The 25,634-nt window shown below is 67.8% G+C and overlaps 4 protein-coding genes across 4 annotated transcripts; 3 read left to right on the plus strand and 1 right to left on the minus strand.

Annotated features, from left to right (window-relative positions):
* Positions 1-273: 273 nt before the first annotated feature.
* CPT1B (carnitine palmitoyltransferase 1B) lies at positions 274-9,207 on the plus strand. Its single transcript, XM_049814259.1, has 19 exons — positions 274-429; positions 2,607-2,766; positions 2,850-2,989; positions 3,375-3,546; positions 4,080-4,181; positions 4,271-4,408; positions 4,679-4,756; positions 4,849-4,956; positions 5,161-5,245; positions 5,335-5,530; positions 5,761-5,946; positions 6,030-6,135; positions 6,577-6,693; positions 6,948-7,112; positions 7,196-7,330; positions 7,819-7,971; positions 8,252-8,365; positions 8,591-8,683; positions 9,081-9,207. Exons 2-19 carry the CDS (start codon positions 2,626-2,628, stop codon positions 9,168-9,170), a joined length of 2,319 nt encoding a protein of 772 aa, XP_049670216.1. The 5' UTR covers positions 274-429; positions 2,607-2,625; the 3' UTR covers positions 9,171-9,207.
* A 2,785-nt stretch (positions 9,208-11,992) lies between these two features.
* LOC126044527 (rheacalcin-1-like) lies at positions 11,993-13,304 on the plus strand. The gene is made up of 5 exons (XM_049814287.1): positions 11,993-12,059; positions 12,375-12,469; positions 12,549-12,695; positions 13,024-13,129; positions 13,237-13,304. Exons 1-5 carry the CDS (start codon positions 11,993-11,995, stop codon positions 13,302-13,304), a joined length of 483 nt encoding a protein of 160 aa, XP_049670244.1.
* Positions 13,305-14,819: 1,515 nt separating this feature from the next.
* On the minus strand, positions 14,820-18,604 carry LOC126044401 (C-type lectin Cal-like). Its single transcript, XM_049814010.1, has 7 exons — positions 18,479-18,604; positions 17,134-17,205; positions 16,320-16,394; positions 15,837-15,967; positions 15,482-15,619; positions 15,265-15,379; positions 14,820-14,982 (listed from the first exon to the last, which is right to left on the minus strand). The coding sequence occupies exons 3-7, from the start codon at positions 16,384-16,386 to the stop codon at positions 14,915-14,917; spliced, it is 519 nt and encodes a 172-aa protein (XP_049669967.1). The 5' UTR covers positions 16,387-16,394; positions 17,134-17,205; positions 18,479-18,604; the 3' UTR covers positions 14,820-14,914.
* Positions 18,605-22,568: 3,964 nt separating this feature from the next.
* LOC126044461 (rheacalcin-2-like) lies at positions 22,569-25,192 on the plus strand. The gene is made up of 6 exons (XM_049814162.1): positions 22,569-22,670; positions 23,383-23,460; positions 23,538-23,632; positions 24,084-24,251; positions 24,372-24,477; positions 25,083-25,192. Exons 2-6 carry the CDS (start codon positions 23,394-23,396, stop codon positions 25,148-25,150), a joined length of 504 nt encoding a protein of 167 aa, XP_049670119.1. The 5' UTR covers positions 22,569-22,670; positions 23,383-23,393; the 3' UTR covers positions 25,151-25,192.
* Positions 25,193-25,634: the final 442 nt, after the last annotated feature.

The raw sequence follows: 25,634 nt of genomic DNA on the forward strand, positions 1-25,634 counted from the left end.
TGAGCCCCGGCCGGGGTGGGCGCCGGAGACGCAGACACACGCGTGTGCCCCCACCATCGCCCTTCGGGACGGGGTCCGCTGCCGTGGTGCGGCGGGATCCGGCCCCGTGGCCCCGTTGTGGCCCTGCCCCGTCCACGGACACCCCCCCCCCCCCCGCCCGGGACAGCCCCACGGCCACGTTGCCCGCGGAGCCGGAGTGGGGGACCGGCCCGGGGCGCGGGTCCCTGCCCGGTGACGCCGGTCGGTGCCCGGAGGAGGAGCGGGGCCGCGGGCGGTGCGGGGGAGGAGCGGCGGCCGCCGCTGCCATTTCGGGCCATGGAGCGGGTCCCGCCCGCCGCCGGTGTCCGGTTACCGGTGCCGGGGCGCAGCGGGCGCAGGAGCCGCCGCCGTCCCCGGGGCTGCCGCCCGCCGTCCGCGCCCCCCGAGAAGGTACCGGGCACCCGGGCGGGAGGACCCACGCGTGGGGTGCGGGGGGGGAGAAGCCCCGCGGGGGCGGGAGCCGCACGGGGACGGCACCCCCCCCACCCCCGGAGCCGGGGGGACCCCGCATCCGCCCCGCCCGCCGCCGGGCCCCACCCGTGTCCGTGGGGGAGCGTCCTCCAGACCCACCCCCCACCCCCGCCCCACGGCTCCCCGCGCTGCTGCGGGTCCCGCCTGCGCCCCCCCCCCCCCCGGCCCCCGACCCCCCCGGCCCCGCCGCGCAGCCCCGGGAGCGGGGCCCGAGGCCGCGGGGAGGGCTCCGCCGGCCGGGCGGCGGGTGCTGGCGGGGCCGCCCCTGCGGGGGGCCGCGGGGGGCTCCGCGCCCCGGCGGGCCCGGCCCGGCCCCCGGCGCCCCGGTGACCTTGCGGCGCTGGCTGCGGGGCGGGGGCGCCCGGCCCCACGGGGGCCTCGTCCCACCCGCGGGCGTGGGCCCTGCGGGGTCCCCGGAGGCGGACTGCTGCCGTGCCAGGCAGCGCAGTGGCAGGCCGTGCCGTGCCACGCTGGGCCGGGCCGTGCGCGATTCTGTGCCGTGCCACGTCCTGGTGTGGCGTGGCGTGCTGTGCTGTGCACGATTCCACGCAGTGCCACGTCCTGGTGTGGCATGGCGTGCTGTGCTGTGCACGATTCCACGCAGTGCCACGTCCTGGTGCGCTGTGCCGTGCGGTGCCGTGCATGATTCTACGCAGTGCCATGCCCTGGTGCGCTGTGAAGTGCTGTGCAGTGCTGTGCCATACCGTGTAGTGCCATGCCATGCATGTCTATGCAGTGCCACATCCTGCTGTGCCGTGCCGTGCCGTGCAGTGCCATGCCGTGCGTGATTCTACACGGTGCCGTGCCCTGGTGCGCTGTGCCATGCTGTGCAATGCTGTGCCATGCAGTGCAGTGCCGTGCCATGCAGTGCTGTGTATTATTCTATGTAGTGCCGAGCCGTGCAGTGCTGGGCCATGCAGTGCAGGGTGATTGCAAGCAAGGGGGAGCGGTGCAGGGCAGCCTGCAGCCATGCTGTGCCTTGCTGTGCAGTGCTGTGCAGTGCAGGGTGATTGCCTGCAGTGGGGCACTGCAATGCACTAGCACAGGGTGATGCGGTTTAATGCAGTGCCATGCCATGCGGTGCAGCATAACATGCTGTGGTGCAGCACAGTGCCAAGCAATGCAATTCAGTGCAGTGTAACGCACACCAGTGCAGTGCGGTGCAGTCCAGTGCGGTGTGGCCATGCGGTGCGCTTCGGCGCAGTGCGGTGTGGTGTAGCTGTGCGGTGCAGTGCAGTTCCGTGCAGCATGGTGTAGCCGTGTGGGGCAGCGGTAGCGGTGTGACTTGGCTCTTGCCGAGCTGCTGCTGTTTGCCTTCAGCCCAAGGACACCCATGTGAAAGGGCAACCCCCGCACACCCGCACCGGCGGCTCCCCCCGCTCCGAGGCTTGGGCTCCAGCAGCACCCGCGGGCCCAGCAGCCCTCGGGCCGAGCCCCGGGCCGGCACCGGCTATGCTGACACCAGAGAGTCCCCGGGGACCCCGCGGGAGCCAGGCTGTGCCGGCAGCTGGGTCCCTCCTCGCCCCACAGCTCCTGCTGGTGCCTCAGCCGGCAGCGTTCTTGGCGCAGCCACGGCTGCCTGCGTGGGGATGGCGTGTGCCGCGTGCCCGCGCAGGGGCAGGTGCTGCCTCGTCCTCTGAAGGTTTCGCCGTGGGCAGGGGTCAGGCAGCTGCCCGCGAGCGGGGGTGTGTCTGCGCCGCCGTCCCCTCTCCCCAAGCGCTGGGGACGGTGCTGGGGCCGGCGGCGTCACTGACCCTTCCCTCAGTGGGCGCCCAGCCAGCGCCGCGTGACAGGGCCGCAGCACGCGCACCGGGCTGGCAGGATCCCACAGGATGCAGCCGTCCTAGCACCGCCGCCGGCACGCTGCCTCCGAGGCCGCTCTGGTGCCCGTGCACCGCACTGGCCCGGGCAGTGACGTGGCAGACCCCCCCTCCAGCTTGGGCAGGGGCACCCACCACCTCCCCCTACCCCAGGCCGTGGGCTTGTTCCCCAAGCCGTGGCGCTGGGGCTGCGCAGGGGTCCCCCATCCATCCCAGACAGCACGTCCCGGGGGTGACCGTCCCCGTGCTCAGCACCCCTGTGCCCCCCCCCCGCAGGTGCTGGCAGACCCCCAGGATGGCGGAAGCTCACCAGGCCGTGGCCTTCCAGTTCACTGTCACCCCCGAGGGCTTGGACTTCCACCTCGGCCGCGAGGCCATCAAGCAGCTCTACCTCGCTGGCATCTCCTCCTGGAAGAAGCGCTTGGTCCGCGCCAAGGTGGGCCTGGCCGGGGACAGCCGGACGGTCAGACCCTCCCCGTCCCCACGGCCCCCGCCGCCCTGACCCCCCTGTGCCCACAGAACAGCTTCCTGACCGGCGTCTACCCCGCCTCCCCCTCCAGCTGGATGGTGGTCATGGTGGCCACCGCCGGCTCCTTCTACTGCCAGGTCGACCCCTCCCTGGGGATGATCGCCCGCATCCGCCACTGCCTGCCCAAGAGGTGAGCGTGGGGGCTTGGCCAGGGGGACCACTGCCCCCACCCATGGGCACTGCCCCACCAGCCGCATCCCCCAGGGAGACCACCTCCCACTTCCCAAGCCATGGGCATGGTCCCACCTGCCATGTCTCCCAGGGGCACCCACCCTGCATGTCCCCCAACCCCCCAGCATGACCATGGGGGCCTGCAGCAATCCCCTGGGGGGTCCCACCCCACACATCCCTATCCCACTGGCACAGCCCCACTTGGACACCTCCCCCGGGGGGGCCCACTACATGTCCCCCAGCCCCACGGACATGGCCCTGCATGGGGACGTCCTGGGGGGGGGCACACCCTTCATGTCCCCCCAACCTGTCACATCCCCCCCTTACCCTGTCTGCTCCCACAGCCGCCTCCTGACCTACGAGAGCCGGACAGTGGTGAGCACCGTGCTCTTCTCCACCGGCGTCTGGCTCTCTGCCGTCCTGCTCTTCCGGCAGGCGCTGAAGCTGCTCCTCTCCTACCACGGCTGGATGTTTGAGCCCCACGGCAAGATGAGCCGCAGAACCAGGATCTGGGTGGTGAGCGACGCCTGCAGCCAGCACCAGCTCTGGCACCGGCACTGGCCCGGCAGGTGCCAGTGGTGCCGAGTAGGGTGCTGCCGGCGTGGGTGCAGGAGGACGCTGCGGCATGGGATGCAGAGTGTCTGCTTGTGCATGCGTGCATGTGTGTGTGCATGTGCAGCAGTGGGTGCCGGGACACTGGCGGGGGCTGCGAAGCTGCTGATGGTGGGGACGAGCTGAGCCTGCTCCGTGGCACGTGGACGGTGGGTGCCGGTGGCCCAGCAGAGCCGGGCAGCGAGGGCAGGAGCTGCCCTGAGTTGCTTTGCCCCGGGTGGGCACAGGCAGGAGCAGCTGCCTAGACCGGGGTGTCCGGTACAACGAGCAGGGCTGGGACCTGGCTGCGGTGCAGGGCTGGGACCTGGCTGTGGTGCAGCAAGTGCATGCAAGACTGACAGTCTCGGCAGCAGGAGCTGGTGCGCGGGTGATGCATGGCCACACCGCGGTCCTGCAGCTCTGCCCCATCCCCTCCATCCTTTCCGCGTGCCCGGCAGGCGCTGATGAAGGTGCTGTCTATCCGCAAGCCCCTGCTCTACAGCTTCCAGACCTCTCTGCCCAAGCTCCCTGTGCCTCCCGTGGAGGCCACCATCACTCGGGTAAGGGGCTGGGATGGGACAGGGGACGGGGGGTGTCCATCCGCGGTGGGAGGGAGATGGGGGGGTCACACTGAGCCCCCTCCCCACAGTACCTGGAGTCAGTGCGCCCGCTCATGGATGACGACAAGTACAGCAAGATGGAGGCTTTGGCCAAGGAGTTCAAGGAGAAGACAGCTCCACGGCTGCAGAAGTACCTGATCCTTAAGTCCTGGTGGACAACCAACTATGTGAGTTCCCTGGGCTTCTCCAGTGCTGGGGAGGGGCATGCTACTGCCACATCCCCCCATGATGGCTGTATGGCCACTGGGGGGGGACACAGCGGTGATGTCCCCGCCGGCATCAGGGATGGTGACCCCAACCCACGCCCACAGTCCTGCTGTCCCCTCATGATCATGGGAAGGGGGGACTTGGGCCCTCCTGGGTGCTCCAACTGGGTCATTAGGGGCGGGGTGTCCTGCACCCCATCCTTGTCCCTGTCCCCATCCTCATCCCTGCAGGTGAGCGACTGGTGGGAGCAGTACATCTACCTGCGCGGCCGCAGCCCGCTCATGGTCAACAGCAACTACTATGCCATGGTAAGGAGCTGGGGGGCGCGACCGCCGGCATGACCGGAACTCCCACCGGGTGCCCCCCGGCATCGTCACCAAGCCCCATCCCTTGTCCCCAGGATTTCCTCTATGTGACCCCCAGCCACATCCAGGCTGCCCGGGCAGGTAACGTGGTACATGCCATCCTGCTGTACCGCCGCAAGCTGGACCGTGGGGAGATCCCCCCCGTGAGCACCTGGGGGGCTTGGGGAGAACAGGGGGGGCAGGGAAGGCTGTGGGGCAGGGGTAGTGCCTGCGGCAAGTCGCCGTGGGGCTGGCACGGGGCTGCAGCGGGGCTGGGGGGCTTGGGGGAGGCAGGGTCGGGGGGTGCAACGGACAGAGGTGGGGGCACAGGTGCCCTGGCCCACCCCCCTCACTGCTGCCCCGCACAGGTGATGGCGCTGGGCATCGTGCCCATGTGCTCCTACCAGTCGGAACGGATGTTCAACACCACCCGCATCCCTGGCAAGGAGACGGGTACGCAGGGATTGGGGGCACCCTGTCCTGGGTGGGGTCCCGGGGCCGTGGGGGAGGACGTGACACCCGTGTCCGTCCACCCCCCCCAGACACGCTGCTGCACCTGGTGGAGAGCAAGCACCTCGCCGTCTACCACAAGGGCCGCTTCTACAAGGTCTGGCTGTACTACGGGGGGCAGCTGCTGCAGCCCCGGGACCTGGAGCTGCAGTTCCAGCGCATCCTGGATGACCCCTCGCCCCCCCAGCCCGGCGAGGAGCGGCTGGCGGCACTCACCGCCGGCGAGAGGTGCCGGCGTCCCCGCGGGTCCCCGTGCTCTGGGCACACCACGGATGCCGTGCACGCTGCCCGAGGCGGCGGGAGCAGGCGCAGGGGGATGGAGGGGATGCTCTGGGATGGGGACCCTTGGGCCACCCATGGGTGGGAGCTGCGGTGTGGGTCAGGGCAGTGGGCTCGGCAGGACGGCGGTGGATCTGGGCATCGCCAGCCCCCGGCCCTCACACTGGCGGTGCCGGCAGGGTGCCGTGGGCCGAGGCTCGAGCCCGGTTCTTCAGCCACGGGAAGAACAAGGTGTCGCTGGACGCCATCGAGCGGGCAGCCTTCTTCCTGACACTGGATGAGGAGGAGCATGGCTACAGCTCGGGCCGGGAGGGCTGCATGGATGCCTACGCCAAGTCCCTGCTGCACGGCCAGTGCTATGACCGGTGGGCAACCCCCCAGCTCCCCCCACCCCAGCCACCCCCCACCCCCCGGCTCCCACCCTGCCCTCACCCCCCCCTCCCTGCAGCTGGTTCGACAAGTCCTTCACCCTGGTGGTCTACAAGAACGGGAAGCTGGGGGCCAACGCCGAGCACTCCTGGGCCGATGCGCCCATCATCGGGCACCTCTGGGAGGTACCGGGGGGCGGGGGGAAGCACCCCCAGACTGGGCACCCTCAGACTGGGCACCCCTGTTGAGCACTTTCCTTGCACATCCTGGGGCTAGGGACCCCCATTGTACACCCCCAATTGGGCACCTCCCCCAGTTGGGCATCCCTATGGGGCACCACGGGGCTAGGGACCCCCATTTAGGCAACACCCAAAGGTTGGCACCCCCAGGCTGGGAACCCCCAGTTGGGCACCCCCAGGCTGGGGACCCCTCTCCTGGGGGCAGGGCGAGGTCGGAGGGGGCTGCCCTGGGGGGAGCCCTGGGGCAGCCTGGGGTGAGTGGGGCTGCGGTGGGGGGGGGCATGGGGCCACACTAGGTCAAGTGGGGCAGCCGGGGGCTGGACTGGGGGTGGATGGGGTAACACTGGGGGGCTGGTGCCCCACATTCAGGGGCACCTCTCCCCCCAGTTCATGCTGGCGACAGACAAATTCCAGCTGGGCTACACCGAGGGGGGGCACTGCCTGGGGGAGCCCAACACCCTGCTCGCCCCCCCCCAGCGGCTCCAGTGGGACATCTCCCAGGAGGTGGGTCTCACCCCCCACCCTGGCCCTGCAGGCAGGCTCTCGGGGTCCCCCTGCACTCCGCAGCATTGGGGTGGGCTCTCTGCACCCCAGCCACCCCAGTGCCCCACAGCATCGGTGCAGCGGTGTCCCTGGCTGTGCTCAGGGCTGGGGCTGAGCCGTTGGTGTCCCCTGGCCCCAGGTGATGGCGGGGGGGGGGGGGGTGTCCGGGGTTCGGTGCTGTGAGCCCCATCCACCACGGCTGCACCTCTCCGCAGTGCTGTGCCACCATCGAGAGCTCGTACCGCCTGGCCAAGGCGCTGGCTGACGACGTGGACTTCTGCTGCTTCCAGTTCTCCGACTTCGGGAAGGGGCTGATCAAGAAGTGCCGGACCAGCCCCGATGCCTTCATCCAGATCTCTCTGCAGCTCGCCCACTTCCGCGTGAGCTGCCCCGGATGGGATGGGACAGGGATGGGGATGGGGACGGGTACAGCATTCCCTGGTCTGACCTGGCCTCTCCGCAGGACAAGGGCTGCTTCTGCCTCACCTACGAGGCCTCCATGACACGGCTCTTCCGCGAGGGTCGGACAGAGACGGTGAGGTCCTGCACCGCCGAGTCCACCGCCTTCGTGCGCAGCATGGCGGACACCCGGCAGACCGTGAGCAATGCACAAGGGTCTGGGTCTCCAACCCCCCAAGCCCTCCAGACCTCCTCTCTGAGCTGTCAGCTCCATCCTGCTGTCCCCAGCCGGGTTGGGGCCATCCCTCCACAGCCAGCACCTCCCCTCGCTCTGCTGGTCCCATCCCTTGGGGAGGTCCCCCTCTCTCACAGAGGTCCCTGTCACTAGGGGGGTCCCCATGCCTCACAGTGGTCCTCATCCCTTGGGGAGGTCCCCATCTCTGGCAGATGTTCCTATTCCTGGGGAATGACCCTGTCCCTGGAGAAAGTGCCCATCTCTGGAGGAGGTTCCTGTCCCTGTGGATGTCCCTATGCCTTGGGGACATCCCTTTCCCTGGGGAGGTTCCCATCCCTCGAGACCATCTCCCCCAGAGCTGCGCAGACGCTCCTGGCTAGGACCGCGGAGCACCCAGGGTGGCCGGATTGGGGGTGACAGGACCCTGACCCTGAGCCCAGCTCTCTCTGCAGCGAGCAGAGCGCCAGCGGCTCTTCAAGCTGGCGGCCGAAAAGCACCAGAACATGTACCGCCTGGCCATGACCGGGGCCGGCATCGACCGACACCTCTTCTGCCTCTACGTGGTGTCCCGCTACCTGGGGGTGCAGTCCCCCTTCTTGGCCCAGGTGAGCCCGGGCAGGTGCGGGGGCACGCGCAGCGCCACGCCGTAATGGCAACACGCATGGCACGCGGGACACCGCATGGGCACGCGGGGGAGAAAAACTGCCACCCGTACATGTGTCACCAGCGCATGCGTGTGCGAGGGCTGCAGGCACTGCATCTGGCCCAGGCGCGTGCGTCCAGCCGCCGTTGCCGGCGTGCTGCCGCGGTGCAGCGGGGTGCAGTGGGGTGCAGCGGGGTGCAGCAGGGCGCTTGGCTGGCAGCACTGACAACCGGTGTGGGCAGGTGCTGTCGGAGCCCTGGCGCCTCTCCACCAGCCAGACACCGCAGCAGCAGCTGAAGATGTTCGACCTGAACAAATACCCTGACCACGTCTCCACCGGCGGCGGCTTCGGCCCCGTGAGCATCCTCCGGGGAAGCGGGGGGTGGCCCTGGGGGGGTCAGCAGGGCTGGGGGGGAGCTGGGAGGGTGGGGGTGTGCAAGGGCAGGAGCGTGCGTCTGTAGCACATACCGCCCCCCCAGGGCTCTGGGGCAGGCACGTGCCCCTCAGGGGGTGCCCCCTGCCCCACGGCCGAGGTGGGTGCTCCCAGGGGTGCCATGGCCCCACTCATCCCCCCACCACAGGTGGCAGATGATGGCTACGGTGTCTCCTACATCATCGCCGGTGAGAACCTCATCACCTTTCACATCTCCAGCAAGTTCTCCAGCAATGAGACGGTGAGAGCCTGGGGGCAGAGGGGCTTGGGGAGGGGTGTCCCCTGAGCAGGGGGTGCAGGGGCTGGGGGCTCCCCAGGCAGGGCAGGCAGCGGTGCCTCTCCTGGTGTTGCAGTTGCCATCCATGCTGTAGGGTCTCCTGTGGGGTCCCCATGGGTCTGGGGCAGCCCCTGACCCTGCTGCATCCCAGCCCCTCTCCTTTGGGACCCTCACCCTGCTGCATCCCAGCACCTTCCTGTGGGACCCCCCCACCCCCCACCCCGCTCGAGGCTCGTGGTGCTGCCCGTGCAGGACCTGCTGGGGGTCCTAGGGCACAAGGGGTGCCCCAGGGGCAGGGGGGGCCGTGTCCCACTCTTGGGGGGGCCGGGGAGTCACTGGGATCACGGGTGCTGCCCCACAGGACTCGAAGCGCTTTGGGAGGAACATCCGGCAGGCCATGCTGGACATCGCTGAGCTCTTCGACAAGCCGGCTGAGAAGGCGAGGAAGTGAGGGGGGAGTGGGCTCAGGCCTCAGCCCGAGGCAGGGGGACACAGAGCCGGGACTGGCGGGGGCCGCTCCGAGCTCCAGCACTCGGCAAGGTGGGGGGGGCACAGTGAGGGCGTTGCTGCTCTGTACATGCTTCCAATAAAGGCTGTTGGTGTGAGCCCCTGCCCAGGTCCGCACCCACCATCGGGCTGGGGTCCCCCGCGTTGGGCAGGCGGGTTCCCTGCGCCCACCGTTGTCCCGACATGGGGGTCCCGGCAGACCCCTGCAGCTGATGGGCACCAGCCAGCAGGCACGGGCGGCGGGTGCGTCAGCGGCTCCTCGGGCAGTGGATGAAAGGCACCGTGGGGCGGTGAGCGGTGAGCCGTGCCCGCCGGTGAGCTGTGCCCGCCGGTGAGCCGTGCCCACCAGCCACCTGCGTAGCGGTGACGGGGATGTGCAGCGGGGCACGGCGGCAGGGACGCGTGCTGCGCAGAGCCCCTCGGCCGTGTCCGGCACACGGCGGGACACCTCGCCCCATGCGGTGCCCGATGGTTGCAGGCGGCCGGCACCGTCCTCTCACCGGCTGCCCACACCCATAGACCTCGCAGAGCTCGGGGGGCCAGCCGGTCCAGAGCCGCGTGGCAGGCGAGGGGCCAGGCAGGCCTGGCACAGGGCTTGGAGCCCCCGCCACTATGGGCACCTCCTTGTCCTGGGATGCTCTGGCTCTGGGATGCAGGCTGAGACCCCACTTGGCACCCACACCCTGCCTGCACATCCTGCCTTACCCCCCCGCTTCTGCACCCCTGCCCGCTTTCCCTCCTGCGCTGCCAGAACTGCCCAATGTCCCCGCGCAGAGGGACACAGTGAGGAGGTGATGGGGAGGGGGCACCGCAGTGATGTCCCCAGAGCTGGCACGGATGCTGTGCCCACCATGGGCTGCTGAGCTGGGGTCCCTCCTGTGGGCAGGTACAGGGGCCACCATCACCCTCACCCCCAAGGAGGGGTTGTGACCCCCCCGGCCATGCACCCCAACTCAGCCAAGGGTGGCCTGAGCATCGACCAGACGTGGGGACAGAGGGCAGGAGCTGCCATATGCCCACACTGGTGCAAATCCCCTCATGTGAGCCTCTGCTAGCCCCTGCCCTGGGCTGCATCCTGCACCCCGACCCCACATTGGGGCTGCATCCTAACCCCACATTGGGGCTGCACCCTGCCACCCACATTGGGGCTGCATCCTGCACCTGTGCCCCACAGCCCACCTCAGCCCCATGGCTGGGGGTCTTGGAGTTGGGACCTGGAGCCTCCTAAGTGCGGTGGGGACCCCGGAGGCTGCAGGCGGGTGCCTCTGCCAGGCAGCTGTGCCAGATCCCCAGGGGGGAGCAGGAGCTGCCGGTGCGTGTCTGGAGCCACGATGCGTGTCTGTCGGGAGCCACGGCTGGAGCCGTGCTGGGAGCCGCTGGTCTCTCCTCCCTTATCTGATCCCCAGCCATGGGCAGCAAGCCCAGACCTGGCCCTGGTCCTCTCCCCAACACTGTGACAGGGTGCTCCCTCTCGGCACCCCCTGTCTCCCCACGGGTCCCTCCCCATCACCCCGCTCCCCCCCGCGGGTCTGTGCCCATCGCTTGGCGTCGCTTGGCGTTGCTTGGCCCATGCGTCACGTTGTGCCGAGGCGCGGTGCTGCCCAGCGGTCCTGGCTGTTGCCACCCCCACCCGTGGGGCAGTGACCCAGCACCCATGTTGGCTGGTGCTCACGCCAGAGCCGTGGGTGCTCACGCTGGAGCGGTGGGTGCCACACTGGTGTGGTGGGTGCTCTTGCTGGAGCAGTGGGTGCTCGTGCCGGAGCTGTGTGTGTTCACACCGGCTCGCTGCACGCCTACACCGGTGCGGTGCGTGCTGCAGGGGGCTGAGGCCGGGGCTGGGCACAGAGGAGACAGCCTGGCGAGGCGCAGCCCAGCGCTGGGCACCATCGTTGGGGTGAACACCAGAAGCTGCCCGAGAAGCACCGGCATGGGCAGGTCTCTGCTGGGACAGTCACTGTGACACCCGGGACCACGAGCGGGGCCGCGGCCAGTCGTGTCGCTGGACCGATGTTGCCCCCCAGCACAGCCCAGCTCTCCCGTGCCGGTCGGTGTTGTCACCCTGGAGGGTGCCCTGTCCCGGCACCCCGGCTGCAGAGAGCGAGGGCAGCACCCTGGGGTGCCTGGGGGCTCGGGGCAGTGGGACCAGGACTGGGGTTCGGCTGGGCACGGGGGCTCAGGGCTCCCGGCGTGGTTGGAACCATTGCCCGCAGCCGGTGCCAGCGGCACTCGCTGCTGGGGGTGCAGAGGTGGCCCCGGGATGAGGGGGCTCTGCTATGGGCTCGTGGGGTTCCATCCAGGGACCGGTGCCTCTGGGGGTGTTCGGGTGAGGGGAGGCCTGGGCTGGGGGGTCCTGCCGTAGGGGCTGTGCCCGCTCTGGGCCTCCCGCCCGCACGTGGCAAGCAGGAGCCGTGGGGCGGCCGCCTCTCCCCTTTGATCTGGCTGCCAGCGGAGCCGGGCGGCTCCCAGGAGTGGGTGCCACCCGCCCCGTCTCCCACGCTGCCCGACGCCCCGCGCCCCGGCCGCAGCGCCTATAAAGGCGTCAGGGCGTCCGCGTCCTGCTCCAGCCCGGCTCGTCTCCACGTCGCTCCCACAGGTGCTGGGTGGGTGCTGTGGTGGTGGGTGCTGGGGCAGGCAATGGGGTGGCGGGTGTTGGGGCGGGCGGTGGGTGTTGGGGCGGGCGGTGGGTGCTGGGGCAGGCAGCGGGTGGCCGGGCCGGCCCCACGTCACCCTGCTCCAGCCGCCCCTCCGTTGCAGGGAAGGGAGAGGATGGGACCAGCCGCTTTCCTGGGGCTCTGCCTGCTGGGCTGCCTGGCCCTGCACCCCTCGCTGCAAGGTGAGCCCCCTGCCCGCACCCTCCCCTCTGCCGTGGCCCTTCGTGCACGCTACCCACCCACCCCCCGTGGCACACCACCCCCCCCCCCCGCCTTGCTGCCTACCCTCCCCAGCTCCCCACCCGGCCCGGAGATGGGGATCCCCGAAACACAGGGGCTGGGGCTCAGCCTCCCCAAATGGGGGTGAGCAGTGGCCCGAGCCCCCCCCCCCCCCCGGAGCTGCTGCCCACTGGGTCCCGGCTGCAGCCAGGCGCTGCTGGGGGTGGGGGGGGGGTGGTCACAGCAAAAGCCCTAACACTCCCCCCCGCCCCAAGCAGGGGTGCAGGCGAACAAGTGCCCCCGGGGCTGGCTGGACTTCGGGGGACACTGCTACGGGTACTTCGGGCAGGAGCTCACCTGGAGGCAGGCAGAGGTAGGTGCTGGGGGGGTCGGTTGGCAGCGCTGCCAGCCCCCCCCGGACCCCCCTCCCCCGACCTGCCTGTCCCTGCCAGGCCTGGTGCAGGTCCTCCCGCGGGGGGTGTCACCTGGCCTCGCTGCACACCCCCGAGGAGCACCGCGCCCTCGCCGCCTTCATCGCCCGGCGCCAGCGCCGGGAGGAGGAGGAGGAGGAGAACGTCTGGATCGGCCTCTACCACCGGGTGGGTGTCCCCACGCCCGCAGCCGGCCCCCCCCCCCCCCCTCCCTCCCTCCTGGGGCGGGGTGGGGGGGTCAGCACCCCCTGCCCCAGCCCCTTCCCACGCACGCACGGCCCCGGCGCGGAGAGGTGCCCGTGCCCTGCCCACAGCCACGCGTGTTCCGTCCGTCTGTCCCTCCTCTCCCCTTCTGCGCCCCCCCCCGCCCCGTGCTGGCTGCCGCTTGCCCACCCTTGCCAGCCCCCCGCACCCTCGCTGCCCCCAGCCCTGTGCCCCCCCCCCCCCCGTTGCTGCCTAACGCCTGCCTTGCCTCCTGCCCGTCCCGGGCTGCCAGAGCCGGGCTTGGATGTGGGTGGACGGGTCGCAGACGCGCTACTCGGCCTGGGAGGGGGACGACCCCCCCAGGAGGAAACACTGCGCCGCGCTGGACGACTCCTCGGGTGAGGGGGGGCCCCGGGCCGGGCGGCGGACACCCCCCCCGGCGGCGGAGGAGGGGAGGAGGGGAAGCTCCCCTGGACCCCCAGCACCCACTTCACTTCTCCTGCAGGTTTCATGTCCTGGGAGGACGAGTCCTGCAGCGAGAGGAAACCCTTCGTCTGCAAATACGCGGCCTAGGAGGGGGCCCTGCGAGGCAGCCACCCCCCCCGGACTGCGCCCTGCACTGCAAACCCCGTGTCCCCCCATGTCACACCTCAGCCCTCAACCCTGGGCCCCATTGCACTGTGCATCACCACAGCCCAGACCCCTCTGCCCCATTGCACCCATCACAACCCGGACCCCCAGACCCCTCTGCCCCATTGCACCCATCACAACCCGGACCCCCAGACCCCTCTGCCCCATTGCACCCATCACAACCCGGACCCCCAGACCCCTCTGCCCCATTGCACCCATCACAACCCGGACCCCCAGACCCCTCTGCCCCATTGCACCCATCACAACCCGGACCCCCAGGCCCCTCTGCCCCATTGCGCCCATCACAACCTGGACCCCCAGACCCCTCTGCCCCATTGCACCCATCACAACCTGGACCCCCAGACCCCTCAGCTCCTTTGCACCTGTCACAACCCGGACCCCCAAACCCCCCTGGCCCATTGTACCGTGCAGCACAGCCCAACCCTGTACCCCATATCCCAGTGCCCCATTGCACAGTGCATCCCCAAAGCCCAGACCCCCAGCCTCCCGCACCCCTCTGCTCCATTGCCCCCAGAGCCCCCCAGCTCCTTTGCCACCGCAGGCGGCCCCCGCCCCCCACCCTGACAATAAAGTGTGCCAACAGACCCGTGATCCCGTGTCCTCCTCCATCGTGTCGTGTCCGTGGCCCCGGCACTGCCCACCCTGCCGGGCCCTGGCTGGGCATGACCAGCCCCCATGGGTGGCACCCATGGGGGACGGGGACCCGGCAGCACCATGTGTACCCCAGGCCTGGCCCGGGGGGGGGGGCAGGCACAGCAGAGCGCAGGGATCCCTCATCCCTTCACTCCATGGCTCGGGGACCCACTGGCATCCCAGCTGGACCCCAGCCCCCCCAGCTCCCCTCCCCCTGCTCTGGGGCTGCCCCGGGGGGGGCTCAGGACCGGCCCCCACGTGGTAGCAATGTGGGGAGCGGGAGGGGCACCGTGGGGTGCCCCATGGGTGCATTCCTGGAGGTGCGTGCCCAGGGGGTCCACGCAGGGAGGGTGCAAACCTGCAGCAGGGACCCTGTTGCCCCCAGCCCCCCCACTCTGCCCTGCACAGGTTTTCTACAGATTTTTCTCCATTTTGTGGTCAAAATAAATAAGCCCAGAGGTTTTCCCCCAGCTGCCACACTGCCGCAGGCCTGCAGTGTCCAGTGTCAGGTAGCAGGGCTGAGCGCTGGCCCCATGGGGCAGGATGTGTCCCCAGGGCAGGACATGTCCCCAGCAGGATGCGTCCCCATGGCAGGATGTGTCCCTGGGGCAGGGGGTGTCCTCGGCCGTGGGGCTGGGCACCAGCCGCTATGGGGCACGAGTGGCTTTGGTGGTGGCACCGCCTGTGCCCACGCGTGCCGGGGAAGGAGGACAGGCGCAGGTGGGTGCTGGGCTCTCAAGCCAAGGTTTATTGCCTGCCGGGCGTGCGGGGAGCCCAGCGGGGTCAGAGCCTGGCAGGGCCAGGAGGTCCCCAGTGGGGCAGTGGGCAGGGAGGGGTGTGGGGGCAGCAGGGAGGGGGGTGTGGGGGCACCCCCAGACGCCAGCGGGACCAGCCACCCCTCAGAGCTGGTGACTGCACAGGAAGGGGAACTTGTAGTTGCAGGGGTAGTCGTGCCAGAACTCGAAACCTGGGCAGGGAGGGGGGCAGCAAGTCACCCCGAGCCCTGTCACCCCCCCGGCACACCCCCCTTTTACCTCCGTCACGCCCCACCTCCATCACGCCTCCCGTCCATCACCCCTTTTATCTCCATCACTCCCCACCTGCATCACCCCTTCTATCTCCACCACCCCTCCCCTCCACCACCACCCTTTACACCAGGCACCCCAATTGTCCTGCAGTGCCCGGGGGTCTCAGCCCCACCAGGGGTGGCCACGCCAGCCCCCCCGCTGCTCCCCGGGACCAGGCTCACCCGAGAGCTTGTCCAGCACCACGCAGTCCTCCTTGTCCCAAAGGTTGTTGGGCTGGCCCCGGTCCCAGCGCTTGTAGTCGAAGGCAGAGTTATCCGACCACTTCCACTGCCTGGTCTGTGGGTGCCGGGGGGGGACGACACAGGAGTCAGTGGGTGCCCGGGGTGGGTGGCCAGGGCAGCCCCCAGGCAGAGGTGCAGCCCCCCCCTGGTGACTTACATGCTCATCGTCCCGCAGCCCGATCCAGGTGTTGGCCCCGTCGCTCTGGCGGGTGACGTAGCTGGAGAGGACCCTGCTGGCCCCCTGGCTGTGGATGGAGGCCAGCCGCCCCATGGGGCCGTAGCGGCTGCATTCATCCTGGGGTGAGGGGGGCCATGGGTGGCTCAGCACCCAGCGCCTGCACCCACCCAAGCACTGGGTGCTGGGTACCCCTGCACGGAAAGCCCCTGGGGGGGCAGTGCAGCAGAGCCCCCCCCAGCTGCATCTGGGGTGCATAGAGCAATGCCCACAGGCCTCAGTCACCGTCCTCCCCTGGGGACGCCCACCAGTGTCCCCCAGCAGTGCCAGCACCCACCTCGGCCTCAGCCCAGGTCTTCCTCTCGGTGAAGTACCCGTAGCAGTACCCCCGGTAGTAGAGCCACTTCTGGGGGCAGGTGGTTGCCCACCTCCTCGGTGGGGCACGGCTGGGGCGGCCGGCGAGGGCGCCTTCAAAAATGCAGGCAGAGCTGCCGCTGGTCCCACGGGAGGGGGGCACCCACCACCGCCCCACGGCCCGTGCCCACCACCACCGTGGGGAAGGAGCCGGGATGTCTGCCACGGGTGCGGGGCCAGATGGGCAGCACCCCCACCCAGGGACACCCCACAGACAGGGCTGGGCACTAGGGGGGGGCTGCCATGGGATGCGGATGGGGAATGGGGATGAGGGACTGGGGAGCAAGGATGAGGGATCACGGGTCAGGGTGGGCTGGATCGGATGCTGCTGCTGGAAGCGGAGTTGCACCTGTGTCCCATGGGGGCCCGTGTCCCGTGAGGGCCTGTGTCCCGGGCAGGGAATCACCTGCCACGAAGGCCATGAAGAGCAGGCAGCTGAGCAGGCAGTGGGGGAGCTTGGGTCCTGCACTCATATCTTCAGCTGCAGAGAGAGCAGAGGAAGGGCATGAGCAGCTGGGCAGAGGCCAGGGGATGCCCAGCTCCATTCCAGATGGAGGGCAGGGGATGCCCAGCTCTATCCCAGATGGAGGGCAGGGGATGCTCAGCTCCATTCCAGATGGAGGGCAGGGGATGCTCAGCTCCATTCCAGATGGAGGGCAGGGGATGCCCAGCTCCATTCCAGATGGAGGGCAGGGGATGCTCAGCTCCATTCCAGATGGAGGGCAGGGGATGCCCAGCTCCATCCCGGATGGAGGGCAGGGGATGCTCAGCTCCATCCCAGATGGAGGGCAGGGGATGCCCAGCTCCATCCCGGATGGAGGGCAGGGGATGCTCAGCTCCATTCCAGATGGAGGGCAGGGGATGCCCAGCTCTATCCCAGATGGAGGGCAGGGGATGCTCAGCTCCATTCCAGATGGAGGGCAGGGGATGCTCAGCTCCATTCCAGATGGAGGCCAGGGGATGCTCAGCTCCATCCCAGATGGAGGGCAGGGGATGCCCAGCTCCATCCCGGATGGAGGGCAGGGGATGCTCAGCTCCATCCCAGATGGAGGGCAGGGGATGCCCAGCTCCATCCCGGATGGAGGGCAGGGGATGCTCAGCTCCATCCCAGATGGAGGGCAGGGGATGCCCAGCTCAGCACCCTGAGGAGTGGAGCTGGGGTGCAGCAGGACACTGCACCCATCAGGGTGAGGGAGGGCCAGGCCAGGGAAGGGACTCACCAGAACGTGGCCCTGGGCAGGCAGGCAGGAAGGTCAGGGATGACCTTTGGGGACCGTGCTGTGGTGGCTGCCCTGGGGAGAGGTTACAGCCAGGTTACGGGTTCCTCCGAGGGTAGCTGATGGTCCCTCAGGAGCCCAGAGGGCAAATGCCACTCTCAGGCTTTATAGCCACCAGCAGTGGCTCTGGTTCCCTGGAAGCGAGGACGTGCTGGGGCTGCGCTCGAGGTGACGCTGCTGCCCTTGCGCCCGTGAAGGCACCCTGGGGTCCCACCATGTCCCACTCCAGAGGGCAGGTTTAGGTTGGGCAGAGGGAGGAAAGGTTTTAGGCTGAGGGTGATAAGACACTGGAACAGGCTGCCCAGAGAAGCTGTGGTTGCCCCATCATTGGAAGGGTTCAAGGTCAGGCTGGCCGGAGCTTTGGGCAACCTGATCGAGCGAGAGATGTCCCTGCCCGCAGCGGGGGGTGGGCAGGATGGTCTCCTGAATGTCCCTTCAACCCCAAACAATCTGGGTCCCTGGTGCAGCCTTCCCAGGCATGGGGACAGAGCAGGTTTGATGTGACCATGGCAGCCCTGTGGTCCCAGGGGAGCTGGCTCCCAGAGCAGGGGTGTAGGGGGGGGTGCAGGCATCCCCGTCCCACGTCGAGGGGTCTGGAAGGACAGGGGGGGCTGGGGCCATGGGGGGCTGGCGGTGCTGGGGGTGGCCATGCTGCCTTCATCCCTGCTGCCCTTGCTGCCTCCTACTGCCACCACCCCATGAGGGTCGTTTGTCCTCGCTTACCCTCACCAGAAAACAGGGACTGATGGGGTCCTGCCCGCTCCCAGCCAGCCCCTCTCACGAGGAGATGCCTGGCCAGATGCTGGACCCCACAGCTGGCTGCTAGATGAGTGCTGGACCCCATGGCTGGCCACTGGACCACCTGGATGGGTGCTGGACCCCATGGCTGGGTACTGGATCCCATGGTTGGCCACTGGACCACCTGGCTGGGTGTTGCACCACCTGGATGGGTACTGGACTACACAGCTGGGTGCTGGACCCCATGGCTGGCCACTGGACCACCCGGTTGGGTGCTGGACCCCCTGACCAGGTGCTAGGCTGCCTGGCTGGGTGCTGGACCCCATGGCCAGGTGCCTGTAATGTCACCCCTACAGCGTGGCCCCCCGCACGGGTGATGTAAGGATGGCGACAGTAGGTTCGTGGGACCCCATAGCACAGGGCGGGGGGCTGCTGCTGCCTCCATTTCTCTGTTACATCACACTACTAGCAAAGCAGATATATTTTTATAATTACCTGCTGCCAGCACCCGTGAATAGGCTGTGGGAGGTGTTAGCCATAAGACACTCACCAGATGGCTCCCAGGAGCAGGGGTGGCTGGTGGCCGACACGTCTCTGGGTGGGTGACCTGCGGCCCAGGGGCAGCCTGGTCCCCCAGTGTCCGTCCGTCTGTTGGGGCAAGGGCTGTGCTGGGTTGGGCCCCCACTGCTTTTATGGCTGCAGCACAGGGAGGGTGCGGGGCAGGACAGCCTTCCTGGAACAGCCACACCACTTCTGCTTTCCTGGAAGGTGGGTTCGTTATTGCAGCTTCTCTGCTCTGCCTTTAACGAGAGCTGTCCGGGCTCCCAGTGAGACCAGCTCGGCTTCCTGGCTGCTCCCACACCACACCTCCCTTGGCCTATGGACAGCTGTGGGGCACCAGCATCCCTGGGGTCACCCTGAGAGAGACCCCAGAATCCCTGGGGTCACCCTGAGTGAGACCACAGCATCCCTGGGGTGTCCCTCTGTACGAGGTGGAGACCTGTACCCACGCCAAGCCCAGTGCTGCCACTGGGACTCCCACAAGGTCCCACCAGTTGACCCATGAGGACTCAGCACCCCTCTAGACAAAAGTGCCTCAGGCAGTGATTCAATACGAGCTGTAATTCAAAGCTGCAATGCCCCAAAGCATCATTCTACAGCTTGAATGAGTGCTCACCCCACCGAACTGCACTGTGCCCGTGCACCCAGATCTGGCAGCCACGACCATGGCCACCACCAGGCAGCTGGTGGACCCCAGGCAGGGACTGCCCCGGGCCATTTGGTGAGAGGCACGGACCTGCTGCTGGCTGGTACGTCCCTCCTGTTGCGTTTGGTAAGACCTGTTAGCATGAAACCAGCAGGCAGCGTGTATTAACACAAACACAACTTGTGAAGGCAAAGACAGTCCGAGGCCAGCAACATGGGTGAGCTGGCTCTGAACAAGAATGGCTTTCAGGCTGTGGGTCCTTCAGAGGGTCCGGAGGAGCAGTTTGGGTCGTTCCCATGCGGCTGAAATGGCGACAGCAGCTGGCTCGCGCACAGTGATGCCTGAGGCTGGGGACATCACAGGGACACGCCAGTGGGACCTGGCTGGTCCTTCTGCTGGGGGTTGGACACACCATGCTCATCACACGTGGGTCAATGGTCATGTAAGAAATGAAAAGTTAAATTTCCAGATTGAGACGTGGAGGGAGCAAGATGTGCCAGGGTACAGGCGGCTGCCCGATGCCGGCGTGGCTCTTGCAGGCGCTGTGCCACCGAGCCAACGCTGGCTGGGTCTGCAGCTGGTGGGACAGCAGCTTTGCCTGGGGTCATCGCCGTGTTGGCCAAGTGAGCGCCGTGGGTTGGAGGATTGACTGAATTGCACTGAGCACTTAATTGGATTGACTGAAAGGGGCTGTGATCTGCACAGCCAGGCACGTGGCCACGCGGGTCCCAGTTATCGTTAGTGCTCAGCCAACCAACCACGGTGTGTAGAGTTAGGACCCGTGCAATGACAGCATCTTTGGCAATTCGTGTTATTCACACCCTGTGGCAGAAGCCAGAGCTCCAGACTGTCAAAACTATCATCACTTGTGACTGGGGAGGTCCATGAGGTGTCCAGGTCAGCATCAGTGCAGGCTGGTGCTCGGGGCTCACGTGTAAACTGGAGCCGCACCTGGGCAACAGGGAGTGAGCATCGCTGCAGTCGTTACACACATCGCAGTCATTATATACATATAATAATCATTATGAGAGGGAAAGGCAATTACAGGTGTTTTCCTCCCAAACCCTTCTAAGCTCTGGTGCTCCTGGCTGCCCATGAAGTTGTCTGACCTCATGATGACCAAGGTGGGACCAAGTAGCTGGGGAAGCTTCTGGGCTCCAGCTGCTGCTGCTGCTGGCGGGACAACCTGGAGGAAACACACAAACCCGCTTTGTTCCCTCTGCGTGCGGGATAACGGCGGGGGGGGGGGGGGGGGGGGGGAGGCTGCTGCTGGGAGATGAGGTGCTCATCCAGCACCTGCCTTGGCCATTGCACCCTTCTCCTGCCAGCGCGGGAGCCAGTGGGCAGCCCCAGCCCGTGCTGTGTCAGAGCCTGTATATGTTGTGTAGGCACTCATATATGTTGTGTAGGACGCTGTAAGTGTTGCATATGTGCCCATCTGGCAGCCAGCACAACTGCCTGCGGCTCAGCCGGGCTGCTCCCTCTGCCTCTTGTGTTTCGGGGCGGGGGGACATTCTGCAGTAGTTCTGACACCCCCCATTGCCATTGCGGTCATCTCGTCCTGGGTCCAGCACCCTGCCCCTGTAGGTGCAGGCAGTAGCATGGCTGGGGGTGGGGGGCAAAGGCTCATCATCACAACTGAAATCAGGGTGTCCCCCCCCACACCCCAGCTCCTGGTACGTTTATCACCTCCTTCATCTCCCCTTGAGACCGGCCGCACTCACCCACACTCCCGCTTACACAAGGCCAGGGCTGAGGCTGGTTTCTGACCATTGCAGTTATCGGCTCTTGACACAACCGAGACCCAAAGGCAGCTGCTCGCCACTCTGCAGCCCTGCCCCTCCCCCCCCACACACATCCCTGGCTCCCCCCCTGCATCCCTGGTTTCCTCTTTGCATCCCTGCCTCTCCCCTCTGCATCCCTCACTCTTCCCTCCATCACCACTTCCAGTGACCCTGTTCCTTTCCCACTTGGGTGTTTTCCGTCCCCCAGCCACCTCCCTGTCCTCCCCCCGTCTCTCCCAAGCGTCCCCTGTGCGTGCAGTCACACCCTCGACACCGGCAAACGTCGTGCCCAGGAAGGGTCACCGGCTGCTGGCATGGCTGTTACCGACTTCTGCTTTCCTGGAAGGGCCGTTTGTTATTACCGTTTGTTTCTGCTGCCCTTATCAAGGCTGCTGCGGGCTCCCAGATGAACAGAGATCCTTCCCTGCCAGTGTGTTTCCATTACAACCAGGTTGCCCTTAGGCTGCTCCAGCAGTGCCAAAGGCTGGGTGCTGAGGCCCGCAGCTGGGTGCTGAACCCTGCAGGGGTGTGCTGAACCCCACAGCTGGGTGCCAAACCCCAGAGCTGGGTGCCGAGCCCCACAGTTGGGTGCTGGGCCCTGCATCCAGGTACTGAACCACACAGCTGGGTGCTGAGCCCCGTGCCCAGGTGATGAACACCATAGCTGGGTGTCAAGCCCCACAGCTGGGTGCTGAGCCCCATGGATGGGTGCTGAACCCCCTGGCTGGCTGCTGAACCCCATGGGCAGGCACCGGACCCCCCCCCCCCCTCAGCCCAGCTGTGCCGGTGCTTTCCCTGCCATCCGGCCGGCTTGTCACAGTGCCCGCGGCCAGTTTGATGCTGAGCGGAGGTGTTTGATCTTGGGGCGTGAATGGCTGTGGGGCCGTTCTCACGGGCTGGCGCTTCGGAGGTTAGCCTCAGTGCCAGGGAGCCGGAGGAGCCCCCAGCCCCATTGCCAGGGTGAGGGGCTGGGGCTGCAGTCGGTCTGAGGCGGACCCCCTGCCACGGCCCTTCCATCTGCAGAGCATCCCCTGACAGGATGGAGCTGGGCATCCCCTGCCCTCCATCTGGGATGGAGCTGAGCATCCCCTGCTGTCTGTCCTGGATGGAGCTGAGCATCCCCTGCCCTCAGTCCTGGGGGGATATGTGGTGCAAGGGAGCCCGACAAGCCCTGTTTTGCCCACCCCAGGCAGGGAAGCCCCTGAGCAGCCCGAGCTCCAGGTGCTTCTCCCTGCGCCAGGGCAGCCCGCACCGGGGAACGGCACCATGCCAGCAACCTTCTCTGGGGCGAGGGGTACACGTGGCAGCGGTGGTGTCGGGGCCACGTGAGGGGCGTTGGGGGACATCCTGCTCCTGCCACTCACGAGCGAAAGCGGGACGCGCGGGTCCAGGGAAGCTCTTTTCATCTTGGCCGGACTCACTCCCAGCTACGGCACTGGCACCCGAGCGCGGCCGGCCCTTCGTGGGGTGACGATGAAAGCAAAGCCGGGGCCTCCCCGCCGCGGGCACCCCATCAAAGGGAGCAGCGGGGGCCACGCGCTGCTGAGCCGCCCACGTGCGTCGATGGGGCCCGGCTACGTCGGCCCTGTTTGCTTTGGGGCAGGGATGACATTTCGGGTGGCTCACGGCGTGCCTCACCACCCACTCCTCCCCGCCTGCCCCGGGGATAAAATCCCCCGGGGCTGCTGCCCAGCTCCCCGGAGGGTCCGAGCCAGCGCCCGCTGCCGTGCCGAGCTCCTGGGGGGACACAGGTGAGTCCCTGCAGCCACATCGCATGGAGGGGGGGGGGGGCTGCACTCCCACAATGGGGGTGCCCTGACCGCAGGGCATCCCCTGCCCCAGCCTGCAGCCACAGCAGCCCAGGAGCCCCTGCACCCCTGTACCCCGCATCCCTGTGCCCCTGCCCACTGCATCCCCGCACCCTGCATCCCGCATCCTGCAACCCTTTATGCCTGCACCCTGCATCCTTGCACCTAACACTCTGCACCCCTCGCCCCTGCATCCCAGTAAGCCTGCACCCTGCACCCCACACCTCTGCAACCCGATTGCCTGCAACCACACGCTCCGCACCCCTGCATCTGTGCACCCTGGACCTTGCACCCTGCACTCCACACCTTGCAACCCTGCACCCCGCAATCCCTGCACCCCAGCACCTCGCTCCCCTCCCTCCTGATGCTATCTCACTGCTGCTCCCCTGCACATTGCTCAACCACCCTGACCCCCTCCCCAGCTGCACCCTATGGGCTCCCCTACACCCACTGCTGCAACCACAACACGACCAGGTTGGGGGGGGGTCCCCATGCACCCCTGTCGAGCCCCCTGCCCGGCCCTCCTGTTCCTAGGCTGAGCCAGGCTGGCTCAGCCTAGCAACAGGAGGGCCGGGCAGGGGTCTTGGGCACCCATGGGGTGGGGGGGCTCAGCAGGGAGCTGAGCACCCCTCATCCTGCCACGATCCCTCCCCAGGGAAGGGACAGATGGGACCGACGAGGACGCTGAGGCTTGGCCTGCTGGGCTGCCTGCTGCTTGTCCCCTGGCTGCACGGTGAGTGCCGGTGTGGGGGGGGACACCGCGGTGCTCCCCACTCTTCCCTGTTGCCTGACCCCCTGCCTTTCCTGCAGGGCAGGAGCCGGCTGCCTGTGCCTGGGGCTGGGTGCCCTTCGAGGATGGGTGCTACGGCTTCTTCCCCCGGGAGCTGAGCTGGAGAAGGGCAGAGGTGAAGGGATCGGGGGGCTGCGGGGATGCGGCTTTGGGGGTGACCCCCCCATGGGACACCCAATCTACCCCCATGGCCACAGTGCCCCGTGGTGTTCGGCAGGGAGCTGGGCTTTGCTGGTCTCCTGCCAGGGCCGTGTATCGGGATGCCGGTGCCACCCGGCGTGGGGCTGCTCCCCTCTGAGGACGTCCTGGCCCCGTGTGGGACCGGCTGCCGTCACAGTGGCACCACAACCACCCTGTGCCGAGGGAGAGCATCCGGCTGTCCCAGGCACCGCGTGCGCCCATGTGCCCACAGCACCGGTCCTGCCATCCTCATCCTTAGTGGAGCCAGGGATCTGGGACCAGGGGTTGGGGTTGGGGCCAGGAATTGAGGTTGGGGACCAAAGGTTGGGATCAGGGACCAGGGGCTGGGGTCAGTATCCAGCATCACTCTCCTGTCCCTGCCACAGGCCTTTTGCCAGCGCTTTGGCATGGGCACCCACCTGGCCTCGGTGCACAGTGTGGAGGAGCACCGCGCCATCATTGCCCTGCTCTCCTCCTCCCGCTCAAGTGAGGACAGTGAGGAGGAGGAGGACTGGGACGATGGCATCTGGATCGGCCTCCACCGTCCCCTGGGGGTGAGTGTGGCCCTGGGGCAGAGCCGGGACCCTTCTGGGACCCCCGAGACCCGCTCCCAGCAGCCCCCGAGCGGGGCTGGTGACACCAGCCAGGGGTCACGGAGTCATTCCTCCCCGCAGAGCCGCCACTGGCAGTGGTCAGACAGCTCGGAGGTGAACTACGGGTCCTGGCACCGGCAGCCCGGCCCCAGGAGGAGAGCCTGTGCCGCATTGCAGGATGCCGCCGGTGAGCATGGCCCCGCTGGTGGCACCAGGTCCCTGGACACCATGTCCCCAGCCACCAGCATCCCTGGCCATCAGCATCCCTGGCTACAAGTGTCCCCGGCCACCAGCATCCCCAGCCACCAACAGCACAGGCTGACCCCCACGGTGCCTGCCAGCTCGTGGCTGGGGCAGCCCTCGGTGGGCGGCTAACACCTGGGTGCGCACGCACACATGGACGTGTGCGTGCACACGCATGCACAGGCACACGCATGTTGTGCAGGCACAAACACACATGCGTATGCATACATACACATATATGCACACATCCACGTATATGCACACATACACATGCACCCTGTGCATGCTGTGGACATGTACAGGCACATACTGTGCACACGCATGCACACACATGCACACATACCCCCGCCAGGTATACACGTGCACCCCGTGCACGCTGCCCACATCCACACTGCGTGCGCACAACTTGCACCCACACTCACTCTACACACACACACAGAGCGCGTGGGCCCCGGGCTGCGCTCCTGGCAGCAGGACTGCAGGGTGGCCATGCTGCGGGGGCCGGGGGGGGGCGGATTCCAGGGGGCTGACGGCCTCTTTCTCTTCCAGATTTCATGATGTGGTACAGCGACACCTGCGCCGACAGAAAACCCTTCATCTGCAAGTCCAGCGCCTAGAGCTGCGGGCAGCCCCCCAGCACCGGCCCCGCTGCTCCTCCTGCTTGCCACCCTCACCTGCTGCCCCTGCCCACCACCCTTGCCTGCCACGGCGCAGCCCGGCCACAAGCCACAGTAAAGGTCTCTGGAGCCCAGCTTGGTCTGCGCATCCTTCATCCCGCGCACCCGGGGTCTCGCCGCCCGGATCGGGATCCCACGCTGCCCCACAGCGCCGTGGGGCTGGGGACGGAGGGACCCAGCCAGGGCCTGGCGTGCACAGGGTGCTGGGGTCACCCAGCCACTGACCACCACGGGGTGCCGGGATGGGGACTGGGACGGGGACAGGGATGGGGATGGCTCCGGGCAGTGAAAATTTCTGCCAGAGGAACAGCCGGGGCTGGCAGAGTGAACATCGCAGAGCACCCCATGGGACCCCCATAGCCCCCATGGGACTCCCACTGCCTCTGGGAGACCCCCATCACCCCAGTGGGGCTTCTGTAGTCCC

This window comes from Accipiter gentilis, chromosome 11, assembly GCF_929443795.1.
Source record: "Accipiter gentilis chromosome 11, bAccGen1.1, whole genome shotgun sequence".
Classification (NCBI taxonomy): domain Eukaryota; kingdom Metazoa; phylum Chordata; class Aves; order Accipitriformes; family Accipitridae; genus Astur; species Astur gentilis.

Excerpts from the sequence above, each read along its gene's own strand:
- LOC126044527 (XM_049814287.1), top strand. The coding sequence starts at position 11,993 with ATGGGACCAGCCGCTTTCCTGGGGCTCTGCCTGCTGGGCTGCCTGGCC. Across the intron at positions 12,696-13,023 it reads GGATCGGCCTCTACCACCGG|AGCCGGGCTTGGATGTGGGT; the intron begins GTGGGTGTCCCC and ends CCGGGCTGCCAG. Across the intron at positions 13,130-13,236 it reads CGCGCTGGACGACTCCTCGG|GTTTCATGTCCTGGGAGGAC; the intron begins GTGAGGGGGGGC and ends CTTCTCCTGCAG.
- LOC126044461 (XM_049814162.1), top strand. The coding sequence starts at position 23,394 with ATGGGACCGACGAGGACGCTGAGGCTTGGCCTGCTGGGCTGCCTGCTG. Across the intron at positions 23,461-23,537 it reads GCTTGTCCCCTGGCTGCACG|GGCAGGAGCCGGCTGCCTGT; the intron begins GTGAGTGCCGGT and ends CCTTTCCTGCAG. Across the intron at positions 23,633-24,083 it reads TGAGCTGGAGAAGGGCAGAG|GCCTTTTGCCAGCGCTTTGG; the intron begins GTGAAGGGATCG and ends TCCCTGCCACAG.
- LOC126044401 (XM_049814010.1), bottom strand. The coding sequence starts at position 16,386 with ATGAGTGCAGGACCCAAGCTCCCCCACTGCCTGCTCAGCTGCCTGCTC. Across the intron at positions 15,968-16,319 it reads CTTCATGGCCTTCGTGGCAG|GCGCCCTCGCCGGCCGCCCC; the intron begins GTGATTCCCTGC and ends GCATTTTTGAAG. Across the intron at positions 14,983-15,264 it reads GGTGCTGGACAAGCTCTCGG|GTTTCGAGTTCTGGCACGAC; the intron begins GTGAGCCTGGTC and ends CTCCCTGCCCAG.
- CPT1B (XM_049814259.1), top strand. The coding sequence starts at position 2,626 with ATGGCGGAAGCTCACCAGGCCGTGGCCTTCCAGTTCACTGTCACCCCC. Across the intron at positions 4,957-5,160 it reads ACCGTGGGGAGATCCCCCCC|GTGATGGCGCTGGGCATCGT; the intron begins GTGAGCACCTGG and ends TGCCCCGCACAG. Across the intron at positions 8,366-8,590 it reads CCGGCGGCGGCTTCGGCCCC|GTGGCAGATGATGGCTACGG; the intron begins GTGAGCATCCTC and ends CCCCCACCACAG.